The sequence below is a fragment of the Desmodus rotundus genome, chromosome 10, assembly GCF_022682495.2.
Source record: "Desmodus rotundus isolate HL8 chromosome 10, HLdesRot8A.1, whole genome shotgun sequence".
In the NCBI taxonomy this organism is placed as follows: Eukaryota; Metazoa; Chordata; class Mammalia; order Chiroptera; family Phyllostomidae; genus Desmodus; species Desmodus rotundus.
Genome location: NC_071396.1, coordinates 32952299 through 32980020, shown reverse-complemented (window position 1 = coordinate 32980020; position 27722 = coordinate 32952299). Strand labels below are relative to the sequence as shown.

At 41.4% G+C, this 27722-nt stretch overlaps 1 protein-coding gene across 13 annotated transcripts in view; it reads right to left on the bottom strand.

Annotated features, from left to right (window-relative positions):
* Nucleotides 1–27722, bottom strand: part of AKAP13 (A-kinase anchoring protein 13) — a 230064-nt gene that overhangs the window by 81309 nt on the left and 121033 nt on the right. For 12 of the 13 annotated variants that reach the window (XM_045196387.2, XM_024561921.3, XM_024561924.3 and 9 more), the window contains one exon: nt 25791–25927. In XM_045196387.2, the coding sequence (XP_045052322.2) occupies nt 25791–25927 (137 nt within the window). Of the gene's footprint in view, nt 1–2177; nt 2968–25790; nt 25928–27722 lie in introns of those variants that run through there. The other variant, XM_045196393.3, reaches the window with a different exon arrangement.

The following is a 27722-nucleotide window of genomic DNA, read 5'->3' as shown; positions in this document are numbered from 1 at the left end:
CTCCGCACGGACTCAGGATGTTCCTGACACAATGACTCTGTCCTTCTTTCCTATCTCAGGGCCTTGTATTTGCTGTTCGTTCTTTCCCTTGGGAGAGTGAGCATATTCTTATCCTGTAGAGATCGGTATTTTTAAATGTCAGCACTTGAGAAAGATTTTATCTAAAATAGGTGTTCCCGCTATTTCTTGCACAGCTCGTTGCTTACTTCTGTCGAACCACTCACAATAAATCGTACTTCGTTTCTCCCTTTATTGCCTATCCTTAAGCAATATGAGTATTTTAAAGAACCGCATGTCCCTTGGACTTAGCATATGCCTGGCATCCAACAGGTCACTTACACTGATCCAATGCTGGAAATAGGTTGTTTTCTGTGCTCCTTGTGTATACTTATTTGTTAAAAAAAAAAAAAAAAAAGTCTACTGTCCGGGAAGTGAAGTTTTCTCTACTGAAAAGCTTTTATTATGTAGTAGTCAGTTTGGTATAAACGAAGATTCGTCTGAAAAATTAATGATATCCTCCATGAGCTGTGGCCTTGTGAGAAGAATCACATCTTTGTCACTCAAGTTGTTTCCACTCCTCCCACGGTCCACAGAACCCCTGAGCTCTTCATATGCAAATGGGGGAAACAGCGGCTGTTGGACAGTCCCTAGTGAGGCGATGCCTGTGGAAGTGCGTTGTCATAACCGAGGAAGAACGCCTGTGAGGCCAGTTCGCCTGTATGATGCAGCCCCTCAGACAGGCTTCCCCACCCAGTCGGAGCACAGAGTTCTGCAAACTGCGGCATTTAAAAAAGTATGCTATTCCTTACGATACCTAGACGGAGGTTTTCTAGCTCCCCTCTGTCCTTTCCTGTCCCCCTAGACTTGTAAAATCATAGTCAGGCATGTAAGGGTCCTAAAAATTTGGCTCTCCTAAATATATGAGGACAAAACTTTCAGAACAGTATGATTTCAAAAAGGATATCACATTTCAGAGAAACTAAAATGAGTAATATGTTGGAACCAGTTCGAAATGCCAAGTTGCCAACGGCTGTCAGTGTAGGTCTGGCAAGTCAAACCACCGCCTGACAAGGATGGCAGAGGGGTACGGACACCACCCCCCAACCAATCACAGCTCCTGGGCCGAGCCCTTCGTCCAGCATGCTATTCACTGGCTCCGCAGGTCTAGCCTTCTGGGCCCGTTTCTTGGCCTCAGTGGATCAATGAATAAAATTAGGGAGTCTCCAGTAATAAACTGAATTGATAAATCAATAAAACAGCTCCACTATTTCCTTGACCAGGGTACTAATGCATTACCACATTGCCTACACTTCTCCAGCTCCACACGCTCACAAGTTCAGGTACTGAGGTTCTTTTTGGCATCTCTGAAGCACTTGGTAGGCTTCCAGTTTCCCCTGCTTTTGCCAGAAAACTGCTAAACTTCCAGAAAACACTCCTAAGTCATCCAATATTCCCTAGACTCCCATCCTATGACTGGAGTTCTTACTAATTTTAGGCTCAAGGATGCCTCCTTGAGCAATTAGCTGCCCGCCTCTCCGCCCTCATCCTGCCTAGACACCTAACACTGGGAAAACAAACACAGCTATCAACAGAGTCCAGGCCAGGGCCAGACCACTCCGAAAGGACCACTTTGCCACTTTAATACGTAGATTGATTGGAGAAACCTCCAAAGGAAATAAATGTTGTCTATCTTTCCCTTAAAGAGCTGTGAGTGAAGAAACAACAGAAAAGGCTCAGACAAAAGACAGAGAGACTAAGAGACAGAGGCAGCAAGAGAGAGACTGTCAGAGAAACACACCCAGACAGAGGGGGGCTGGGGTGGGAGGTGAGTGGGCTGGGATGCCGGGGACAGAGGGACAGACAGAGCAACTCTCAAGATGAATCTCTCCCTGTGAGATTTCCAAGCGTATGAGGTTCTCCTGAGCATCACAATGCATTTTAAAGAATGTAAAATGACATTTAAACAGTAAGCGGCTCAGTGCCGACGCTTAAGCCCCTATTGTTTTTGTTCAGATATTCCTTTAAGAAGTCACCAATCCCACCCCGTCCCGCAATGCTCACATCTACTTCTCAGCCCTTCTCTCAGCGCAGGTGGCCAGGGACCCAGCTATGGGATTCAAGAGAAAAAGGAGAAAGGAGCCAGAGAGCTCGGGAACGTGTCGAGTGCAGCCCCTTACCTTCAGCAGCACCACGTCCACAGTCCTGTCCACCTTGGAGATGTCACAGAGGCTATACCGCCTCTTGTGCCGTTCATACATTTTGATCCAATGCAGGCGAGAGGAAACAAAACACAGGAGAGGTCCCCACTGGGAACTCGGGGGGCCAGCACACTCGTGCTAGTCCAGAGTTCCAAGTTTCTCACGGCGAGCCGGAGGAGACCTGTGCCTTCCAGACTCCTGTCTCTATAAAACCCTCAAAGCGTCCAAAAATGAATTAAAAAGAAACCAGGCAGGATCTACCTCCTTGAATTGAGCGAGAATTTTCTGAAAACTTCAGAGCACTGGGATGATTAATTTATAATTCATGATATAAACAGTAAATGCCTCTTGATGCTATACTTTTATGCAGATCTTGACGGAAAGAGAAGCACATGCCACTTCCATCACTGGCGGTAACTCCAGTAGAAAAATAAAGAATGAACTGGCGGAGCATAACGGCCGATGCACATGGTGGGAAAAACCAAAGCAGGAATAAAACTCCAGTGTGGACCTCGTCAGGAAGAGAGGAAAAAAGGGAAGGCAACTCTATTTCAAAGGAATAACATTTTTAAAAAGTCCCATTAAAGTCTGCTCTTGCATTAACAAAAAGACAAAAAAAATCAATTTTTTATTTACAGGGGGGGAAAAAAAAGAGGCAGCAGCAGCTTAGAGATTTTGTCTGAAGTAAAGAGCCTTTCCAGTCTGTCTTGCTCACCAGGCAGTCGGGCTTGGTTCTGATTTAAGTTGAAAATATGTAATGACAGCAGAGGAAAAGGAGGAAAAAAGGCCCCTCCTCCTGCTCTACTCCCTCCCTCCCTCCTAGGGCGCTGGCCCTGCCCAACCCCAGCCCCCTTCCCCCTGACTCTCAAGAACGTCAGGACTCGCCCTTTCGGCTCTGCAGCAACAGCCTTGGAGCTTTGAAAACCTAATTGCAGTGGTGGGAACATGATTCACCCACGAAGGAAAAGGAGAAAAACAAGGCTTCCTTTTCCAACCCACTTCCTCCTCCTCCTCCTCCTCCTCCTCCTCCAACTGCTCCCTATGAAAAAGGTTCTGTCAGGCGTCCCCAGATGCAAGGAGTGCTTTGATGTCAGGGCAGCATGGTAATAAAAGGAGGGGGATGTCACCCTAAACACCACAGGCACATACAACACATTATCTACGCCACCAAGTACAGAAAATCGAAACTACTCAAGGCACACACTGTGTCTCCTTGCCAAACGCAAACCAATGATTTAACAGGAGAAAAATGTTAGCCAAGTATTTCAGGATTGTGTCTCTTCAGGATCCAGAATGTCTACAAAGGTGCCTGACAAGGTTTAAAAATCATCAGGAGTTCAGCTTTTTTTTTGGCGGGGGGGGGGGGGGGGGGGGGGCGGGGAGGGAGGGAGTAATGAATGGAAGGGGGCTTTAAACAAAATTAAAGGGGGAAGGAGTAAAATGAATGGGTACGTGTCAACACTTTCTGTGACTAAGAAAGTCACCTGGCTGGGACCCCGCCCCCTTCAAAGCTTCCATTCACAGGAACTGAGCTCTGGATGTGCCTGTTCCTTCACTTGCTTGTTTTCTACTACGTGGAGCCCCTACCCTCTGGAACATTCTCAGGTGCCAGGCCTATTCCAGAATTCATTCTCTCATTTCAGACATTCTCTCACTTGGGCTGAAAATTATTTGGGTGAGAAAGAGGAACAGAGGGAAGCAAAGGGGGAAGACTAGAGAAAGAAAAAATAAGTAAGATTTTCTCCTAGGAGCATTAGGCTGCTGATTTTCCTCAAGCAACCAGGAGTCCTGGCTAGACCTGGAGAGTGTGAATGAGGGGCTCAAGGACCACCACAGAAAGGAAGGAAAGAGATAGGATACCTGAATTTACGTTGACACCGCAAGCAGAGTCGGAGAGAAGGTTTTTCAGGAACTGCATATGCAAGGGGAGTAGAGGGTCTGATGAGTCACTGTTTCCTCCCTCAGGCCAGGCATTCAAGCTGCTAGCTAGCTCAAAGGAGAGAAACGCAGCCAGTCTGCTCTGATGCAAGCATTTTCCTCCTCAGGCTGTTAACACCAGTTACAGCTCCCACCCACCCAGGGCCTTTGATTCCCCACCCCTCACTGTTTCACAGGCGAGGACAGCCTCCCCTTCCCTCGTGGCCCCAGTGAGCCTCGGTCTGTGATGTTACCAACATATAAAGTGAAACGGGGGTGCTTTTCATTACAGTGACGATGGAAACCAGCAGAAGCAAGAGGACTAGAGAAACGTTAAAGAGTTGTAAATAAAATTCTGGCTCAGGCTTACCAAAAGGGTGGGAACCTGGTCAGCAATTTACAAATACTTTGAAACTATGTGGTCTAAGGCACAAATCAAGAGATCCTGCAGGCTGTAGTGTACAGAACAAGTAATAATTTATTATCTCTTCTGTAGGAACTTTCACCAAGCTATAAATTCAGACCGCTCCCTCCTCCCCACATGGGCACAAAGCTGCCTCCCCTCTGTCCTCATATGGTTTATTCCTCACTGCCGCTCCCTTCTGTCTTAATTAGATTCAAATGTTTCCTACTTCCAAGGTTCCCAGGCATCTCTCTAGGGATCAGATGCTTTAATCACAATAAAGCCTTTCTATGACCAACCTCCTCTAACTATTGACTTAAATGTACATAATCTATATTGATTTTAACAGCTATTTTGTGCCTTGCAGTGAGGGCAGACAAAATAAAGGTCTCTGTCCTCAAGAAGTTTATGTAATTAGAGAGGAACCTGTTTCATAATAATATAATGATCCAAAATGGCCTAGATTACTGTTTTTGAGACATATAGATTAACCTATTTCATTTCTGACTGTCTGCTGGCTTTGTGCTACAGGCTGCAAATGTAGGCTTCTCGCTTTTTCTGGACACATAAACATACTTAAATGATTTAGAATTGTCCTTACGTATTCTGTTCCTTCTTGGAGAACAAAACGCTCTGGGTGGGGAAAAAAGTCTGTTTTTCTTTCCCCTCTGGATCTGCTCACCACTCCCCGACAGAAGACAGACTCTGTAGTCCTGTGCTTTTGCTGCTGATGTGACAATTCCAAGTTTTTATCAAAAACATCTGGAACCACTGAACAGTTATTCTGTTAAAATTTTGAAACACCACAACCAATCATTTTAAATCCAAACTAGAGCTGAGAGTCACAAATTTTCGTTTTGAGACTGTTTCCTCCTTCCCTTAATTTTGGGAACTTGTCGCAAATATATATATATATATAGATAGGTAGATAAATAAAACATATATAATATATGTTATTTACAACCCCTTGCAATAGCAGTTATTTATGAGATTAATTGCATCTCCCTTCTCTCTGTGTCCTCCATCCACTCTCCATCCACAACGAGGGGTCCCAAATTCTAAACAGAGGCAAACAGTGCTTTTAGTCTATTCATACCATAAGCCTAATCTATGTTCTTAAAATTCCAGAAAATAAAGTACACAAATATGTATGCATTATAATTTAACTATAGCATTTCTGTTCATGAATTAAATTTTTTCTTGGTTTATCTGATTACAAGATCTAACACCTTACCCAAATTATTTAACATTCTTACAGGTCGCCTCTGTTTGGCTCCTTTTGTTCCCGGGCCCTGCCCAAAGTCCCAGAGCAAAGTTTCTGAGTTAGGACACCACCTAGTGGGTATGCTGAAGACTCCAACAGAACACCCAAGGCCAGGAAACAAAACAGCAGCGTGTGACTGGGCAATGGTTAAGTGACTCATTAATGATTAATTTAGTCTCTGCAGGGAACACCAGGTAGTAGGGTGAAAATCAGGGATTCTTCCCATTCCTGGGTGTGCCACTATCTCCCTTAGTAACCTGGGATAATTACTTTGACTCTCTGGAGCTAGGGTTCCCAAACTGAAAAAATGAGAGGGTATGGCCACTGGATCATACCTGAAATTCCTTCTTCATCTGATACTGTCAGAGGGTGACTAAGAAATCTTTATCACCTGCCATATCGCTCATAGGATGCAGGTAGATTCAGAAGGGAAAAAAAAAAAAAAGGAACTGAGAATTTGCTTAAAATCTGGTATAGAAACACGCAGTATAATTCTTGCATAATTTTATCTGCCATCTCCACTTTTCACGTGAAATGAGAAGGAAAGGTCTACCACAGTTGACAATCTTCCTTGATCTATGATTTCACTAATTGAAGAACTGGGAGTCATCCTGAGTTATTACACATTTGTTGGAGGTTGGTGGCCAAATTGACTAGAATATAGGTGAAACACTAGCTTCCACTTGAGCAACTCCAGCCTGCTTAGAGTAACTGAATGCGTGCGGGAAAAAAAAAATGCATCAAATATGATGTTTGAGTCCTTGAGAGGAGAAAGAAGAAAGTTATTTACAATGACTGCAAAGGCACTGTTTCCATCCAGGGTTTCCTTTTTAATTTTGGCGCAGGTGTTCAAGCACTACTGGTCCTGGCACTGCGCTGACTCGCAGATTCGGAGGTCCCAAGGAGGTTAAAAGAGTTGAAGGAGAAGAGGAAGACCTGAGGGGTGAGCAACCAGCACCTCTTGTCAAATCAGCAGTAGACAGCAGCAATTAACTCCACCACTTTAACCCTTCATTGCCTTTGCAAGAAGAAACCGTAAGAAAATTTAGCTGGGAGCTAACAATGGTCAAAAAAAATAAATTAAGATGGAAGAATATAAAGGAAAAAAACCACAAAGCTTTGAAAGGTCTCTTTCCAAACTTGTGCTTCTTACGGGAAATAGATCTCATGGAACAAGCCCACAAATGTTAATAAACTTTACTAAAATTACCAACAGCTTGGTGAAATAGAAGGAGGAAGGAGAGAAGAAAGGGAGACAGCAGAATCATAGTTTCAGTAGAAAAAGTAGTGACAGGATAGTTTAATGTCTAGGAAAGGCCTTCTGGGGCAAGTTTATCAAAAACAACATTTGCTGAGTTCTTCCTGTTTGTAAGGTGCCCCCACATGTACAATTTCATTTCCTCCCCATGAAAAGCTGTAAGGTGAACATTGCTGTCTGCAAATGAGGAAAAGGCACAGAGTTTACGTCAGCTGTGCAAGGCCACACAACTCATGAAACCAGTTTGCACTACCTTCAGTTTTGTAAAATCTTGCCGCTACACGTCTTATTTTGCCACTTGAGAATTTCCCACACTTAAAAAATAAAATAAAATAAAGCTATCATGGAGAAAATGTAAGTTAAAATTTAAGAAAAGAAAACTTAGAATTCATTACTCATATCATCAGTATTCTTATATTTTATACAAATTTCAAAGAACAGAAAGGGATGTTATTTTTTCAATACAAATGACAAGTGGTTCTTAATTTGAGAAAGTATAGATAGAAAGTTTGTCATTAAAACACACTCAACTTCTTTGTCAACATTTCATTACCTGAGGTTTCAGTTTTTTAACAGGTTCTGCGTATAGTGACATGTTAACACTGTGTTGTCCCTCAGTCCTGTGCACTGGGTGGCCTCTAAGGAGACGACAACAGGCCTTCTCCGGTTTCTCTCGCAGAGTGCTCCAAACACCCCAAGGTGTTTTAGATGACTAGCTGATTATATACTCATTTATAACCACAATCATAATCATGACCAGATACAGTCACCAAACGACGAGAGAAAATTTTTGTCAGGGTTAACGTACACAAAAGGCAAGTAGCCTAAAAAGAGTTTCTAAATATAAAGGCTAGAGGTCCTGGCTAGACATGAAAACTCATGTTCAAAATAACCCTGTCCTAAGGGAAATCCCATATAAAATAAAAATGTATTACTTTAGGAAATTACTTCACTTATTCTTGTTATTTTTGACTTCATGGCAAAAAGAATAGCTCTAGCACAATCAGTCAGACAAGCCAAAAAATGACTCAGTTTCCCATGGACAATTTCTCTCATCCTCTAGGCAAACACACACCACCGTACAGTCATGCCTTCCAAGAAATGCAGAGGACAACTTACTCTTTATCGATTATCCAACAGACTAGGCAAAGGAACAGAGAAAAATCCTTCAAAACAAAAAACAAACAAACAAAAAAACCCCACTTCTTTAAACACTACCTCCAGTTCAATGTTGGCATTCATGCATTCCCAAAAAGTTAAATCTGGCTTTGTTCATTTACTTTTTAAAGATTTTATTCATTTATTTTGAGAGAGAGGAGAAGAGAGGGAGAAAGAGAGGAAGAGAAACATCAATTCGTAGTTGCCTCTCACAATCCCCCTACTGGGGACCTGGCCCACAACCCAGGCATATGCCCTGCCTGGGAATTGAACCAGCAACCCTTTGGTTCACAGGCCAGCGCTCAATCCACTAAGTCACACTAGCCAGGGCTGGTTTTGTTCATTTAGAGACCACTATTTGGAACTTGTATTTGATCACTTCACTCAAGAATTACTAAATTCAAATTCAATCATTTTATTCAATCTGATGTTCTAAAAAAATTTTAAGAAGTACAACACAACTGTGTTTACCTCAGGTTAAATGTGAGAATTTGTTTTGAAAGAGTTGTTACCAAAAACATATGTGGAAGACAAGGGAGGGGGGAGGGAGAAATACCCCTTTACTTGAACACACACCAGGGAGATGTCCCCTACAAGGCATGTCACGTGCAGGGATGACCGACTGCATAAGGACTCTATTTACTAGCCCAGTGGTTAAGAGGAGGGACTTTGGATCCAGTTTGCCTTGGGCAAGTTACATAACCTTTCTGTTCCTTCGTTTCTCGCCTGTAAGATGGGGACAGAAACATTAGAGGCAAATAGTAAAAGAAACAATGTTGTTATGAGGAATAAATGAGTTAGTACATGTAAAGTATTTTGTATAGAGCCTATGACATTAAGTCCTGCAAGTGTGGTTATTCTATTTTTTTATTATCACCATTACATGTCTGCCTTACTTAAAAAAGAGATCTTTAAATCAGCTTAAAATGAAGATAAAATGAAGTCACTGACATTCTCACTTAAGTTCAAGCTGAAAGAATAAAACACGTTTGCTTCAAAGCCAAACCACTATGTTGCCTCTGACGATATTTCCTATCGGGACGATGATGAGGCAGAAAGAGAGAAAAGTTAAGTTTTCTTTTCTCTGTAAATGGAGAAGGTAGGGAGCGTTCACAGAAGCGAAGACTACAGGAGCTACTGAGCATCTGAGTGCCAAACTGTTTTATGGGGGAGTACTTTATAAAGGTCAACATAGGACTGGGAAAGCAGACCGAAGAGTCAGCCTTGGGAAAAAGAAGAAAAAAGCCTCTTCATCTGAGGCAAAGGGAAAGAAGTAATATAAGACAGATATATTTATAGATTTTTTCCTGGCCAATCCCCAAGTGCCTAATTTGAACCGAACTTCTAGCGTCCTGAACTATCCCCACCCAGAAGGCTGAAAACCCAGTACGACCCACTGGGATAAAGAGCACTTATCTGGCTCTCACACATAAATCTCTGGGAGAGACAGCGAGCTCCCTGACAGCCTCTTCATGATCTTTTCCCTCACCTCTGCTCCTGAGACTGCTCTACTGCAGTCTGCACAAGTCAGATCATTGTGTTCAGTCTACACTCTACCCCTGGCTGCCTCCACGTCCTCGATCCTGCCCTGAGCACTCCAATGACATGTAGAGCATCCACTGATCACCAGTTATCTGGGTATCTGTTGTACAAGACTCTTGGAGCAAGACATTTCCTATTTCTTTGGATTTCCTACAGGTTCTTGGCCTTAGCATTCAACAAGTGGCTCCTGTGTGAATGCACAGGCAGCCATCTCGGCCTGAAAAGAATCTTTCAGGGAAGGCAATAAATCTCGGGAGGAGATCTAACTAGTGCAAGCCATCTAGATTCAGAAGCTCCTTTATTCATAACTTTAAATAACCCATGGTTGTTTTTAGACAGAGATACGGACTAGAGGAAAAGGGCATCCACCTACTCTGCTTGCTCACTACAAACAAATGACTTCAGGAGTCAGACCTTACCAATAACAGGGACAGCAAAAATTAACCAACAAGTGGAAAACTTCTCTGCCTACCCTGAATGCTTTTTTGAAATATAAATTATAGTTCGTGTTGGTTCTGTAAGGTCATTCCACCCTGACGGTCTGTCTAGCTAAATACATTGGTTTTTAGAGTTACATTTTATTTGTTCATAGTTATTTTTAAAAAGACCAATATCCTATTGCTTTTCTAAATATGCAAATGTCTCTTTCTGGAATTAATGTAAATGTTCTAAATAGAAACTTTGAAAAAAGAAAACCCTTCCCAGTGAAACTTTAAAAATATATGTATTCTACACAAAATGCTAAATTACTAGAGACCATGTTTCATGGAAGCATTCTTTTTAATTTTTTTTTTATCTGAGAGAAACATCAATTTGTTGTTCTATTTCTTTATGCATTCATTGTTTGATTCTTCCATGTGTCCAGACCAGGGATCGAGCCTGCAACCTTGATGTATCAGGACAACCTTCTGCCTAAGTGAGCTACCCAGCCAGGGCCTCATGGAAGCATCCTGATAATTTATTCACTTGTGTGTATGTGTGTGCGGGGGGGGGGGGGGGGGGGGGGGGGGGGGAGGAGGGTGGATCAGATGATTGTACAGCATTAACTCATGGTGAGCTATACTAAGGACAGTACATCTAACAATCAGGCAACCTAAGGAGATACTTTAAGTAACAGATCAGATTATAGAGTTTTATCGGGGCCACCCACACCCCGATCTTCCAGCACTGAGCAGGATGCAGTTTTCCCTCCAACTTGTCCTCTACAAGACTAGTACTAATACCCCTCTTCCACCTCCCCGATGAGGATGCTGTAAGAATAAGCACTAGTGGTCTTCAAAAGAGCACAGTGTCATTTAATATCACTTACTGTTCTAATCTTCGTTTTGTACAAGCAGACTTTCTGGGTCTGAATTCTAATGGTTCTATTCCTCCAATTCTCACACTAATAAACCTAAAGCAAAGCTTAGTCTGTTCTGTGCCTACAAAGGCACTTATCTAAACTGTGCACAGAGAGATGAACCATTCTTCTTGGTTCAATCCCAAGTGCTCAGATTACTGTGTTACAATGAAGAGTTTCCTCTTCTCCACCTGACTTTTAGTTACAACTCCTGCCATACTAAGTTTTTTTTTTAATCTGAGTTAACAAAACTTAAAAGCTTCAAATATATTTGCTATGAAAATAAGAAGTAAGAGTTTAAAAAGAAAGGGAATTACTTAAAGCTGTCAGTGTCCTTAAGGAGATAAATTAGTGAATGGATTAAGTAAATATAATCTCATGCGAAGCCTACTGAAGTATCACAGAAAACTGTCAGCTAACCAGAAAATCAGTCTGCTTGATGTTCTTCCTGTGTTCCTTTTGCTTTCAAGATACTCGCCATGCATCCAACATTGTAAGTGCCCACCACGTCTGAGATAGTGTGGCAGGTCCCCGTGCATGAAAACAAGGCAAAGGCAGCGGAGTCTCCTGTGCACAGGACACATGGTTCACGTCATGGAGCCACGCTCTGTGCTCCGGTGTGGGGGAGGAGAAGAGCACACAGGAGGCTGAGTGAGTGAAGGATGCAGCACAGGGCGGAGCAGAACACCTGCAAAGGCTCTTGAAGAACGAAAGAGTGCCCAGGTAGGCTCCAGGGATGCATTTCAGGCAGAGGACCAATGAGCTAGTGCAGCAGTGGATCTGAATGGAAACAAGGAGTCTGGTGTGGGTGGCAGCTGGACTGTAGACTGGAAAAGCGTAGCTGGTGGGGTGTACACGCAGCCTCGGGAGCCAGAATGTAAAGTCCATGTACGCCACACCACCAAGTTTAAAAACTGAAGAGCTATTTCATTCACTTTCAGCAAGAATCCGTAACCAGAGATAAAGCAGTCATTCTCAAGGTATGGTCTGCAGAAGCGTGGGGTCCCAGAGACCTTCTCAGGGCATCTGTGGGGTCACAACTATTTTGACAATAATGCTAAGATGTTATTTGCTCTTTGTGCTGTTTTGACTTCTGCACTCTTGGGCCTTAGCGTGAATCAAATGTTAGCAAAGGGAACTAGTAGGCATATTCTTCACTGCCGTACACTCACAGTTGGAAACAAAAACCTCTTCACGTAGAATGTCCTTGATGAAACTGTAAAGATTAACTTCCTTACATTTCAACCTTTAGGTAGACATCTTTTTAATATTCTGTGTGACAAGTGGGAAGTACTGATAAAATACTTCTGCATACAAGGTTTGATAGACACCTTGAGGAAAATCACTTGAGCAAGTGTTTTAGGTTGTAACCCGTGCCAGCCACTTTTTCATGGAACATTTTAACTTGAAAGGAGGAGTGACAAGCAAATGGTGTTTATTCAGAAGTTGGGTATTTTCTTAAAAACAGACAAAGTGAACCTGTCTTTTAAGATAAACAACTGGCAGTATTTCTCACTGATGGTAAAATTTAGACTTTCAAGTGAAAATGAGAATTTTGGAAAACTTCTATTTGCCACTGTGAACTTGCCAATACAATAAAGACATTTCTAACTGGATTGGTGGTGATATTAACAAACGAGATTTTCTGATATTGTAGAACTTAAAAAATTCAACACTTGTAAGAGTTGGGTTACTCAATACATCAATATTTCCTAAATGATTGACACATGATGGTAAAAAATCATGGGTGGATGAAAGACCCATTCAAAGTACCAGATAGACGCAGGGACTTCAGTGTACCAGAGTATATGGTGGTTCGATGATATGATTCAGATTCCACATTGCAAATAACGTTTAAGAGTCTACCATTTGTGGATTCTGATCTAGTATCAAAACATCACAATTATCTGAGGAAAGTATTAAAATATTCTTCCCTTTCCAAACATATACCTGTATTAGGCTGAATTTTATTCACATACTTCAGCCAAAACAAACTACAACAGGTTGATTCCATAAAGCTATAAGGATCTGTTTTCTATTAAAACAGAAATTAGACTAAAATAATGCCAGTCTTCTAATTTTGTTATGAAAAAGTAATTGTTCATTAAAAATGCTCTTTATAGTAACAAGCAATGGGTTTATTGTTGTTTGTATAGGTAGTTAATGTTTTTTAAATGTCTCAGCTTTCATTTCTAGTGGCGGTATATATTTGTAGGTATGATCCACATACACAAAAGTTCTCTGGAATTCCTAAAACTTTAAAAGTATAAAGGGATATGGACACCAAAAAGTTTGAGAACTGCTGGGTTGTTAGGTAGGAAGAGATTATTGGAAAGGACACCAATGAACTCGGGTGAGAGGAGATGAGGGCACACACCCTTTAAATCAGAGTTTAAAGAGGTAAGTTAAACACAACAGGAAAACATGTGGGGGGAGGGGGGAGAAGGCGGCAACTGGATCTGGGATGAAGACTCTTGCACTTAAGAGACTGCAGGGATGAAAGCCAATGCCCGTAGTCATTATGTGAAGCGAGGACCCAACAATTTCATAATGTTTTGAATGAGGCTGCTGAGTTAAGAGTAACTGTAGCAGGAATGAAAGTGAAGATACTTTTCTGATGGGGGAATGAATAAAATTCTTTAAGAAATGACTTTTCCCACAATCTCTGTGCAAATGAATTTAGCTGAAAGGCATTTGCTAAGAGACCAGAGGGCTGAGTATGTCCCATTCCATTTTTGAGAGGCTGGGGCAAATGGCCAACAGGTAAACCAACCTGAGGGATTCTTTAACGCAAGTTCCTGTGATTAGTAATAGGATCGGTGTCCACTGATGCTCATCCTCATTAAATAACAGTCAGTGACAGCCACCACGATACTTCTCACACACCCAGTGGAAGGAACATTTTGTTCAGTGCTTAATAAGCCAGCCAAGTGCACAGATATGTTAGAAATATTCCACAGCACAGATTTCCAAGTCAAAGCTCCAGCACTTAAGGTTTTACCTTCAACTACCTGAAAACTCTGCCATTCCCCAAAATTCATGTGTTCCAAGGTTCCATGAAGAGGAAATGCTCTAATCTCAATAGAAGGTGGTCCTCCTCCTGGGGCAGCTAATATGGAGACTCACAGGCCACAGGAATGGAAGTTGAACAGATGGCAGAAGACTTCGTACACATTCTATTTCCCTATCAAAGCGGAGGTCTCTCTCAGCTCAGCTACTCCTTGTGGTCATCAAAGTTTATTTGCTTTGGGCGAGGGGAAATAATATGTTTCTTTTACAAGCTTGACTTGTTAAATTATAAAAATAATGGCATGCATTTGTCAAATGTTTTAATTACTGTTTGTTTATAAAAAAGAACTTCCTAAAGGGCCATTTGTTTTATGAAAATAAATGCCGATACTGAAAGTCCTCTCTTTTGCATCAACAATGGTCTAGCAGTGCCTACACCTAGCAGTGGCTGTTGAAACTTCCTGAGTAGTTGTGTCTATTTAAAAAAGCAAGAGCTTTGCTTTTAAAAATATTTGACAATTTTCACTTTGTAACTTATACATAGATTTGTATAACTATCTCCCTGCATTGCACTAAATTACTTATTTGATAAAACCCTTTTCACAGGAAGAAGAGGCAACTTTTATTAAAATCTCATTTTACGAATATTCCCATCTTCCCCACTCTATACTGGGCAGTTAAGTTGCCAAAAGTTAAATGGGCAACTGCTGGAAGAATCAGACAACTTCAGTCTATCACAGGTGTCGAATTTTACGCTTTCACAACTTGGTGACTTGCAGATGCTGTGCAGAGATTTATTTTTAGTTACCTGCTGCTTCCCCAACCCCGCCAACTTCCCTTTTCTTTTTGGTACATCCCTCCTTCCTGCTCCAAGCTTCCACTAACTAGAGCTTTAAGGAGGAAGAATCAAGGCAACTTTTCACATCCTCAAGGAAACTGCATGTTTATCCACTAATAAATGGCTGGTATTGGATAACACACAGAGTAAGTCTAAGCTTTAAAGAACATAAGGGTGATTCAGAGATCATATTCTTAAAAGGGCATGCATTACTTTGCTTTCTGTTTAACCCCACTCCCTTCCAGAGAGCCATGCCAAGGAACAGACACGGGACAGTACAGACACTGCCCCTATCAGGAACAAAACAGAGATAAGAAAACAGGGCATTATTAAGCACTAATGAGCTTGCACCCCTTCCTCTCTTCCAGGGACAGTGAGCAGGTACAGATGGCAGTGTACTTGTGACACTAAGCAGTAGATGCCAATCATCTGAACTCACCACGGACCAGCATCTCCTAGGCACCTCACTGGCTTCACAGAAGCCTGGCGGCTGGAGAGGGGTGTGCCAGGGGCAAACTGTTTCTCAAAGTCTACAAGACACAGTCTTTTGACTTAAAAAGCAGCCCCAAGAGCACTGTGCACCTTATATTATATGCCCATCTTTAAACAGTATTTCTTCTCACAGCTTCAGGTGCTCGTTTTAATACGTTTAGCTGCAACAGCAATTGCATTAAAGTTCCATGCCAGGAAAGCCAGGATTTAAGTCCTTTTCCTGAGTCAAGGAGGAAAGAACAGTCTCAGACAAGGGGAAAAACAATCCACGGAGCCTGATGTGAAGCAGACAGGGCACCAGGTGTCAGCGCTAGGAGGGAGGAGGCCAGAGCTCTATTTTCCTCCCTCAGACCATCCCATTAGGGAGATCTAATAACTCCTAGGAAGGAACACAGCCCATTGTGTTGTGTGTGTGATTGTGAGCGGGCTGGGAGCTGCTCCATGGCAACACAATCATGACACATGCATCACTTTCTGGAACTGGAATAAAAAGATCAACTTCCTCTTTTAAGGCCAGCAATGCCATCAACAGGGAAGAATCCCTTGAGTGAAACATTTGGTAATCCACCAAGGCCTGATGGTGCGATGCCACCAAAAGTAAACAGTAAAAAGAACACCGGTACAGATAGGCCTACACAATAGGTAATTGCTCAGAAGGTCCCATGACACAGGTGTCAACTCCCGGCTCAGTACTTTGTCTCTCTCGACAGAAAGACCTTCTCTAGGGATATAGCTCAGTCATTTTGCCTTTCATGGCATCCCCAGTTTGTATTACAATGTTCGACACACAAACCAGTATACGTCTGGAAAGTAAAGGCTCAGTTTACTTCTGGAAATGCACAACAGTAACTTCCACAGGAAGGGAATCCATTCTAACAGCCTACTTTATTTTGGAATCTTTGTTACGGTGTTTAAAGTAAGGAGCTCATGCATGGATGTATGTGTGCTCTCTCCCCTGCCGACAAGTCGGTCTGTAGCTCCCACAGTCCCTGGCCTCACAGGGAGGATTAAGAGAAAACTCTCCCGAGCCTGTTAGGACGAATGCCCTGATGCCCGCAAAATGGAAGTTACTCATTATACGGAGGGCTGGTGCTGCCTCTCTTGCACCCTCTTCTAGACGGGTCCAGGCCCTGGTCCAATCTCGAGGCCTGCAGCTGAGGCACCCTCAGAATAAAGAGAAAGGGATATGGTAACTTCCCTGAGTACCAGTGTGACCTGCTACAAATGGTTAATTTCTTCCCAGACTGTTTTAACCATCACCTACCGAAAGACAGTCATCCATAGACCCTTAAGAGGGGGTCTGATAATTCTGAGTTAATTTAAAATAAGATCAGAATCACACCTATTGTGTATAAAATGCATGTTATGTGCCAGACAGTACAGCAACGCTACTACAAGCAATCTTTGAAGTAGACATCATTATCCCGAATTTACAGATGAGAAAACTGAACCTCTAAACGAACAGTTCCGAATGGCAGATCAATCAGCAGAACTGAGATTAAAACCTTGGTTTATTAGACTCCATGTTTTTTATCTCCTCATTTCTATCTCTGGCCGTCAATATAATGAGATAAGGATGATCAAAAGTTCAGCCACTTAGGATGAGAATTCACAAAGTAGGTAAAGAGGAAATGCACCTCAACATAATAAAGGCCATATATGACGAACCCACAGCTAACGTCATACTCAGTGATGAAAAGCTCAAAGTTTTTCCTCTAAAATCAAGAAAAAGGCAAAGATGCCTACTCTTGCCAGTTTTATTTAACATGGTATTGAAAGTCCTAGCCAGAGCAATTAGGCAAAAAATAAATCTATATTAGAATGGAAGAAGTAAAACGGTCACTGTTTCTAGATGACATGATATTATACATAGAAAACACTAAAGATGCCATCAAAAAATATTCGAATAAACAAATTAAACAGTTACAAGATATAAAACCAATACTCAAATATCTGTTGCATTTATACACACTAATAATAAACCATTAGAAAGAGAAATTAAGAAAACAACCCCATTTACAACTTCATCAAAAAGAATAAAATACTTAGGAATAAATTTAATCAAGGGAGTGAAAGCCTTCCATATTGGAAAGTGTAAGATATTAATGAAAGAAATTGAAAGCTATTTTGTGGTCATGAATTGGGAAAAAAAAATAATGTTGTTTAAAAAGTCCATACTGCCCAAAGCAACACAGAGGTTCAATGTAATCTCCATCAAAATCCCAATGGCATATTTCACAGAAATAGAACCAAACAAGTCCTAAAACTTGTATGGAATGATAAAAGACCTCAAATACCCCAAAAAGCAATCCTGAGAAAAAAGAACACGGCCGGAGGTATTACACTCCCTGATTTCAAACTACTTTACAAAGACACAGTAATTAAAACAGTGCGGTACTGGCATGAAAATAAACACAGACATGAATGGAACAGAATACAGAGACCAAAGATAAGCCCATGCATACATGATCAATTAATTTATGACAAAGGAGCCAAGAACATGCAATGGGGAAAGGGTGGTCTCTGCAATAAATGGCGTTGGCAAAAGTAAATGGCCACATACAAAAGAATTAAACTGTACCACTATTTTACAGCATATACAAAAACTAACTCAAAATGGGTTAAAGACTTGAACATAAGACCTGAAACCATAAAACTCCTAGAAGAAAACAGAGGCAGTAGCTCCTCGACATAGACCTTGACTATTTTTTCATCTGACACCAAATGCAAAGCAACAAAAGCAAAACATAAATAAGCGGGACTACATCAAACTAAAAGCTTCTTCACCACACAAGGAAAACCATCAAGAGTACGAATAGGAGAAAATAACTGCAAAGCATATCCCTGACAAGGGGCTCATATCCAACACATACGAAGAACTCATAAAACTCAGTAACAACAACAAACAGCCCCAAACAGTCTGCTTAAAAAATAAGCAGAAGATGTAAATAAAGATTTTTCCAAAGAAGACATATAGATGGCCAATAGGTACATGAAAAGATGCTCTATAGCATTAATCATGAGGGAAATGCAAATCAAAACCACAATGAGGTATTACCTCACACCTGTTAGAATGGCTACTGTCAAAAAGACTAGAAATAACAAGTGCTGGTGAGGATGTGGAGAAAAGGAAACCCTTGTGCACTCTTGGTGGGAATGTAAACAGGTGTATCTACTATGGGAAACAGTATGGAGTTGCCTTAAAAAAATTAAAAACAGAACGACCATATCACCCGGCAATCCCACTTCTGGGTATTTATCCAAAGAAAGCAAAACAAAAACACTAACTCGAAAAGGTATATGCCCCCCCATGTTCACTGCAGCGTTATTTACAACAGCCAATATATGGCAACAACCAAAGTGTCCATCAATGCGATGCAGAGAGACATGTAGAGTATCTATACACAGGGTGGGGCAAAAGCAGGTTTACAGTTGTTCCTATGGAAAATAACACAGTTTTAATAAATAATCCAATAATACAAAAATAGTTCTGTTTTGCATATTCACAACTGGAAAACTACTTCTGGCCCCGCCCTATATACCGTAGATACACACACACTCAGGAATACTGCTCAGCCACAACAAAGAATGAGATCTTGCCATTTGCAACAACATGGACGGATCACAAGGGCATTATGCTACGAGGAGTAAGTCAGACAAAGACAAAAACTGTGCAAGTGTGTCTCTGTGTTGTACATATGTATCCAACACACAGATACAAACAACCGGTGGCTGTCACAGGCCGGGCTGGGGGAAGGAAAATGGCTGAACTTTTTTTTGCTTTGTTTAAATACATTGTATTTTTTTTTTAAATGAACAAAAGTGAAATGAGTAGTGTAAAAAAATGGGTGGAAAGAGTGATAAGAATCAGATTTGGTTCTTTTGTCCCAAAAGGAGGGAAAAAGGTACATACACCCCTCCAAAATGAATCTATGACCTACAATTAAGCAGTTTTTTGAAAGAAAAAAGTAGAGTATTAATATAATTTATTTTAAGACTCCAGGAAAAAAAACACCTTGGAAAATGTTCATTACAAAGTGATTAGTTAAGAATTTGGCTGTTAAAGAAATTAGGATTTCAAAAAGTCCCTCCTGATTGTCTGTTTGGTCCAATACATAAAACATACATCCCAACATTTATGAATTTATTCCAATCATTTTAGAATCATACACTGATTAAAACTTAAGATCTGCAAGGAACTTCAGAGATTACCTAGCCACTATCAAAGAAGAAAATAGAGGCTAACTAGAGAAATTAAATAGCTCAAGGTCGCTTAAAAATATATAGGCAGAATATTAAAGTACACCCTTATATATATTACCTACAGATATTTTTACACTAAGGTTATAGTGCTTCTGCTTGTGGCTTTATGGTCTAGTGTTCTTCTATGAGACACTCCTGTTTTGCAACTATCTACTCTAGAAGAGTATGTGCAGAAATTTTCTGGAAACTCCATTTCAGAGACATGAAGAAAGAGTATCTCCAAAAAATTGGTATGAAAAAGCTGAGGAGTAAGTTTCCCCGTGGTTGAGCTAGCTCTAGCTTTGGACCCCAAACAGTAATTAGGGAGAGTCTTATTTGGCAACTCCAGAGAGGCCAATTTGCCTTTTCCTAGGTGACACATATACCACAAAACTATGCACGTAATGATAGCAGGGACATTTTTAAAAGGACTTTAAAAAAAAACAAACTGAAAACTGTTAAATAAGAGGGTAGGGTGTGTAAGCTGTTTTGAACAGCTTGTCAAGCGTGTGGCTTGTCAAGTTAGCTACCGAGCAGCCTGGAAGCTGCCATATTTTCCCCTGGCAGCTGAGTGCGAAGGCTGCGAAGGGCCACACAAAGCAAAAGCTTTCATCCAGACTCTTGGTCTAGGGATGGAAATGCAAGCTCGCCCCCTTGAGAAAAGAGAAAGGAAACACAGTGTTCCACTGAAAGCGTAATAAAAGTGTAGAGAGAATTAAGGAGAAGACAGTAACTGTAAAGTGTCCAACTCTGCATTTTCCACAACCTTGAAGAGACAGGTACTAATATTGTTGTAAAAATAACTAAGAATAGAAGTTCAGTTACTTTGATGTTTGGCTGTGTAGCTATTAAAAAAAAAAGGGGGGGCAGGATTCTTGATTGAAGAGTATGGTTTCTTAAATGAAGAGTAGCTTTTCCCAGAAACCTAATACTCACTCAACATATGGGATATTAGAGTTGAGCTTGAACATATTTGCTCCTGCGTATTTGGCGGCTAGGACCACGGGCACCCTGACAAGATAAACCGGCTTGCTGAATTAACTATTCCACATGGCTAATAAGCGTGTGCAATGAGCATTTGGAAAAGGAATTATTGCAGAGATACCTCAATGAACTGATAACCCAGGGAGGCAAGTTCCCTCTAATGAACTTGGCCACATACTGAAGAGAAGATTCACACAGGACGCGGAGCATGCTGGTCTGCAGCGTGAGGCAGGGAAGCAGGAGTCAGAATTCGTTCCTGGCCTCCACGGAGTATATTCCCACGGTGAATGACCCACAAAGGCTTCTTCTCTTCAGGACTAAAGGATTCAATGTCATCTCTGTACCTAACCATATCATTCTTTAGAAAATAAAAGGCAGTTCTGGAAAATCAGTCACTTCTGCACTGAAAACAAACTCTTTAGACAAATACCATGTTGGTGGTATTTCGCTGAAGGTAAATAGATTATAGTAAGAACACGAGACTTATTTTAAAATGAATTAGCTTTTGGTCAAAATGGCCAATGGAATTTCTCCAACCATCAGTGCATCAGTGCGTAATGTAATGGCTTTAGAATCTTGGTGTGTATAAGCATCAATCAGGGGTATTTGTTTAACATGCTGAAACCCATCCAAGTGAACTGGAGTCCCTGGAAGTGTAACCTCAGGACGACTGTTCTTGAAACCATAGTACGTATAGTGGAAACATTAGTGACATAGAAGTGAGGTTCCAGTCTAGCTCTTACAGCGTTAACTAGTGAAATGAGGCAAGTCATTTAACCATGCTGCTGCATTCATTTCTCTACTTTAAAGTAAAGGTGCTGAACTTCAGATAATCTTCAAGGTTCACTGAAATTCTAAATGTCTCAGAGGTAAAACAAGCTTCAAGTATCCCATCTTAAATTAAGGTCTGATGCTATTCCTGAAGCTTTTATAATAATGTTCAACAGCCCTGGCTGGTGTGGCTCAAGGCATTGAGCGCCAGCCTGCAAACCAAAGGCTCGCTGGTTCAATACCGCCCAGGGCACACTCCTGAGTTGCAGGCCAGGTCCCCAGGAGGGGGCATGCAAAGGGCAGCCACACAATGATGTTTCTCTCCCTCTCTCTCTCTCTCTCTCTCTCTCTTTCTCTGTCTCCCCCCTTCCCTTCTCCTCTCTAAAATTAAATACATGACATCTTAAAAAAAAAGTTCAAGAAGCAGAAACTGAGTCTTGATTGTTTGTTTTAGGAACCACCATATGCCACTGGTTACTTAAATGAGTGAAAAGAATACTGGAATCTGAGTTATGAAACAAATTAATAATAATAATGCTAAACTGTACTTACTGCGTGCCAGGCTCTGTTCTAAGTGCTTGACGCATATTAACTCACTGAGGGGGTAAAAAGAAGGTAACAGACACAATCTGAGAATCTCAAAACCAGTGAAGTGTGTAAGAGGGGATAATGTCGAATATTAAATTTTAACTTAATATTAACACTTGGGCAACACTTAATAACAAAGCGTAGCCATAAAACACTGATGGAATGACTAATGGGAATGGACCATATTGTGTGGTGTGAACTAAATAACCTGGACTCCTAAACCGAACAATTTCCAACCTAGTGAAGAAATATGTTAGGACCATCTATCCCCTGTGGAGAAATCTGCAGCAGTTAACACATAAGTGTGTTTTCTCTGAAAATATAAGCCAACATTAATCTTGATATCGCCTAACTCCTTTATCCATCATGAAGTTAGGGCTTATTTACTGCACAACATGGCAAGTAGTTTAAGGAATGAAAAATCACTCCTCAGTTTGTGTGACAGATGTCAGGTTCCTGGACTAAAGAAAACAGGAACCCAAATGTGTTGTTCTTTAAATACATAGGTGTGCCACACTCGACAGAGGTCCCTACACACTGACAATAAATATGTTTAGAGAGGGTTAACTATCAGGAAGACTCCTAAAAGAATATTAAGATTCTTTATTTACGTCTACTAGAAAATTGTCATAAATGCATCACTGTTTTAGGTTTCAAGAGAGCGGCAAGGCATTAAGATGTACAAATTTTTTCCATTTTACCTTTGAAGAGGATGACTCAGAGAAACAATGATTCGATGAAGCAATGACTGGCCTATTCCCAAGGCCAACACAGGGACTGGGCATGTGTCAGAAAGATTGGATTAAATAATATTATACAAACGCCACTCCACCCTCAGCTACAACCACAAGCTCAAGTAACCCTTTCCGACTGCACACACAGATTCCAGAGCTTAAAGCCAGAAGATAAACAGAGATGAGGGCACTGAACTGTGGAGAAGCTGAGTTGAAAAGCCAGTTTGGAGAGACAGAGAACTGGAACTCTCTGCCTCCCAACCTGCAGTTAATAACTAGAGCCCCCACTACAGAACCAGTAGCACAATTTAGAAAGCAAGTCTCCTTGCTGTTTCTTTCTTTCCATCCACTGATGCACACAGTATCCTCTAAGCCAGGGGCCCACCAACTACGGCCAGTGGCCCACGGTCTGTTTTGTACAGTCTATGACAAAACCTTAAAGTAGATTTCACATTTTTAAATGACTAAAAAAAAAGTTATCCAAAAAGAGTATTTCATAACACATGAACACTATAGGAAATCCAAATTCTAATGGCTATAAAGTTTTATTAGAACACAATCACACTCTTATTTACATATAGCCTATGGCTGCTTTCACATATAATAGCAAAGTTGATTAGTTGTAACAGACACTATACGAATATGTCCCAAAAAGCCTAAAATATTTACTCTCTGCCCCTAATAAAAAGAGTTTGAGGACTTGTCTCTCCCGACCTAGTGAAAACCTACGCAGTGAATCTGGCACACGAAGAGTTACATGGGGAGGAGAGAGAAAGTGGAAGGCAGGAAGAAACTAAAGGGCAGGAAGAAACTAAAGCGTGTGTCCAAGCCTTGTCCTTCCAGTTCGGAGCCAACAGGGAAAGCCTGGCAAAGCAACAGGCAGGAGAGGACAAGTGGTCAGATTTCACACCATTACAATGCTGTGAACACAGAAATCTCCACTGTTTAGACCTCACAATCTTCAGGAACTAAAAATTCCTCCACATATGCTTTCTCCAACTACACAAAGTGGCAGCAGACACAAAGCTTGAGGCACAGGTCATCCCCCATCAGCAAGGTCCAATGCTCTCACAGATCGCCACCTGGCTCAGAGTCCGGGGTGAGAGTCAGGAGGAAATGTGCCCGGTTATGTAAGTCCTAGGTTAGAAACCAAGCCCCATGCTCTCACTGCCGCTGGGCCTCATCTGGAGCTAGTTATGTGGCTCTCTGAATGTCTAATTCTTTTATCTATAAAACGAGGCAAGCTAACCGAACAGACCAGAGGAGTATTATCTCTCTCAGTGCCTACAACTAGAGGAAACAAGAGAACAGGGAAGAGATGAGGGACTTTTTATTTAAAAAAAAAAAAAAAAAGTTTTGTTTTCTTTATAACAGACGAGCTGCAGTTATGATGGAGTTATCTCTCGCTGGAAAGCAAAGGGCCGAGCATCAGGCTGAGCACTCAGTGACACCAGCCACCGCCGTGTTTAGGTGGAGGGCTGAGAAACAGAGGCACTTGAATTCAAGGATGTGAGTTTGTTCCTTCTCTTTTTTTAGGGGCTTCTGGAAACAAAGACACATGTACCCATGCAGGGTGTGTTCTCTTTTCTTGCCCCAGCAGCAAAAGAAACATTTGTCTGAATAATGCCTGCTCTCCAAGTAGCCACCCAGACATTAGTCATGAGTGGCATCTGTAACAAGGAGTGGGTCGCAGCAGGTAGCACCACCCTATCGCTGCGCTCCAATAAAACAAGGCTGGTGTGTCACAGCTCACATACGTGAGCCAGTTTGGGAGAGTACAGTGCTGTTTACCTACGAGTGTAACTTTAAGAAAATATACCACTTAGCCCTCTGAAGAACGAAAACTGCACCATCTAGTCTAGATAAGGGAGACTGATTTTTTGAGAGGCAATATGATTTGGTCCAGTAAATTGATTTTCAGCTTCTAAAAGGTTTGTTTTTTTACTTTTAGCCAGTGTGCAATCTAAAATTGAGAACGATGTTTCTCTCTACAAGTTAAAGTTTCCTTGCTTTAAAAGAAAAGTAATTTCAAGAAACTTAAGAAAAACATTTTTTAAAACTCACTAATTATTAAATACAGACTCACCATATGATGTAGGAAATACACTACTAGGTATATGAAAATGTATTTCCATACAAACTTGTATACAAGTATTCAAAGCAATATTATACACAATGGCCAAAAAACAATCCAAATGTACAACACAATGAGGTATATCTATACAATGGAATATCAGTTAATGATAATAAGAAATGAAATACTGATCCATGTTACCACACGGGTGAACCTGGACACATTATGCTAAGTGAAAGAAACCAGTCACAGAAGACCACACACTGTCAAATTCCATTTATGCACAGTTCCACAATGGACAAATCCATAGAGACAGATGAATGATCACCAGGAGCTACGGAATAGGAGCAGTGAACTGGTAATAAAGGTGGGGTTTCTTCTGTGGGGTGATGGTGATGTTCTAAAATTAGACAGTGATGACAGCTGCACGACTCCATAAATCTATTAAAAACTTGACTTGAAGGGTGCATTTTATGGCATGTGAATTACATCTCAATAAAGCTGTTATGAAAAAAGCCTACTAAGCCTTTTTGCCATCACTAAACAGGACACACTTCATCTTGTACACAGATAACACCGAACTATAAGTTAAAACCTCATGTTTCCTGGTATCAGTTTGTACAGAAAGGAAAAACAAGAGTCAGATCCCTTTGGTGGTGATTCTCATTGGTGACACATTAAACCTGATGACAGACTGAGAAGTCTTATGACCACAGGGAACATCTTTCTCATCACAATCTCCTAGGGGTCCGTCCAGAAAGACCCACTAGGGAACTCTGCCCCATGGCGCGAACCATTTATGAAAGCTCAACTGCAACCACATATCCAGTTTATATGTAATAAAACGAAACAAGAGAGAAGGGAAAAAAATACTACTATGAAAAAAAAATCCCCAGAACAGAAAAAACAAGGATGTAAATCAGCCGCACCAGACTGGGCTCACCACGGTTTGCGCTGGCACAGACTCTAGGCCACTTACCGCCTGGGTCTTCGGGCCTTGCCTGGCCACTGTAGGTGTAGCGGCTGTGTCGCCTACAGCCACCTCTTCAGAAACCGAACTCCCCCTGGTGTCCCTCAGAAAATCCACTTCATCGTCAGCTTTTGTGTCTGGCATTTCTGAAGAGAACACAGGGGTTACAAAGTACAAATGAAAAATTGATCTCTGTGCCTATTTACACAACATGCTCCAGGTTTCATGTATTTTGTTTGTTTTTGCTTCAGGGCTGAATAGAAAAATAATGCTTTTGCTTTCAGGAACTGGTGTCATTTCTGACCTTTATCACATGGTTGTGTGGTTTCCCTAGCCTTCCTATGGGTCTTGTAGCTAAGGGAAGGTCCAATTCAATGCCTGCTGAACCTCCATTTTCACTGATGACTTTTCATGACAAGTCTGAGTGTGGCGCTGACTTGCAAGGAGAAGAATAGTCACAAGCTCCCAGGTAACAGAGTAACAGCTGAAGCTGGGTGGTCCATTCTCACCGTCATCAAGGAGGCAAGAGATGTCTGCCTTTGTACAGGACAGAAAAGAAAGGACCACTGAGAATGAGATAAAGGCTTTGGGATGAGTCTTTCTTTAAAAAACACTGTATACACTCATTTACATAGAACTGCCAATGGTAAGACTGCACTGGTCTAGTAAGTTATTTTTTGTTTTAACTTTTGTTTCTTCCCAAACCAAGACACAACCACAAACTAGCAGTTCCTTATTTTTAAGAAAAAAATTGTACGTGTCTCCTTTAGAATTATGCTCAACACAGACCAAACAGTAGTGGTTCTTGTTACTCGACCACCATATGGTCAAGCAAATACAGGAAGGAAGTGATAAAATAATGTCCGAAGCAAATTTAGGCTTTGGCATTTCTTTGAAGGTGACTGGTGACTTACCAGCCAAAATTCACCTTGATAATGCACTTACAAATGGAACTATTGTCTCACATCCATGTGGAAGCTTTCCTGTTATTAATGCTACTGCTCTGGCAGAGAAAACTGTCACCTACACCAAAAAGCAAAGAGATTGCTTTCACCAAAGAATAAATTATGTTAAGATTCTGTTCTAAGAGCACACTGTGACATGCACAAAGGTCAACTTTAGATTTAGGAAGGTTACATTTCTATAATCAAACATTATCTTTCTTTGCTCTTATATAACCTCACTAGTAGTTTAAAAATAGACAAGAAAACCAAAAACCAAAACCTGTCCTAAAATGTGTGATTAAATTTTGAAAATCTGACCAAGGGATACCCTGACCAAGGAATACCCTTATAAATATTCCTTGAAGAAGATAATTCAAAGTGAGTCCAAGTATTTATTTTTTTTTATTGTTTTGAATTTCATTTTGTTTATGTGGGGACGTGATTTTTGGCACAACCTTGCTATCCTATACCCACCGACTGATAATGCATATGTTTGGCAAGCAGCAACCCGTCACAGTGGTAAACAGTGATTACCGAGACCCGACGGGGGGCTGGCAACCTCCGTGGCCCGGCCTGCCTCAGGCACTGACACCCAGTTGCCCAGGGCACTGTGATCAATGCTCTCGATGGGTGAAGGGCTACACGCCCTCTGTCTGACTGCAGGCTGTGTTCCCATTCCAGTTTCTCTCTGGTTGGTCTACAGAGCATATAGAAGCAGAAGCCGGGGCCACGGGGCTCCTTCCAAACCAGCAATTAAGGTCATGTCTCTTCATTCACAAAACAGGACGGTTATATTCATAATGGAATATACACTTCCTAGAAAAATACCCTGTTGCTCTGAGATCACACTCAGGTGCTTTTCTCCAGGGCAATGTGACCAGGGACTTTCCCCAATCCAGACTACTTTCTGAAGAAAGCACAGATTTTCACCACTGGCTGCGAGACCATGCGCCTTGAGCACACATGACTCCTGGCAGCAGCACAAGAAGCTCACCCA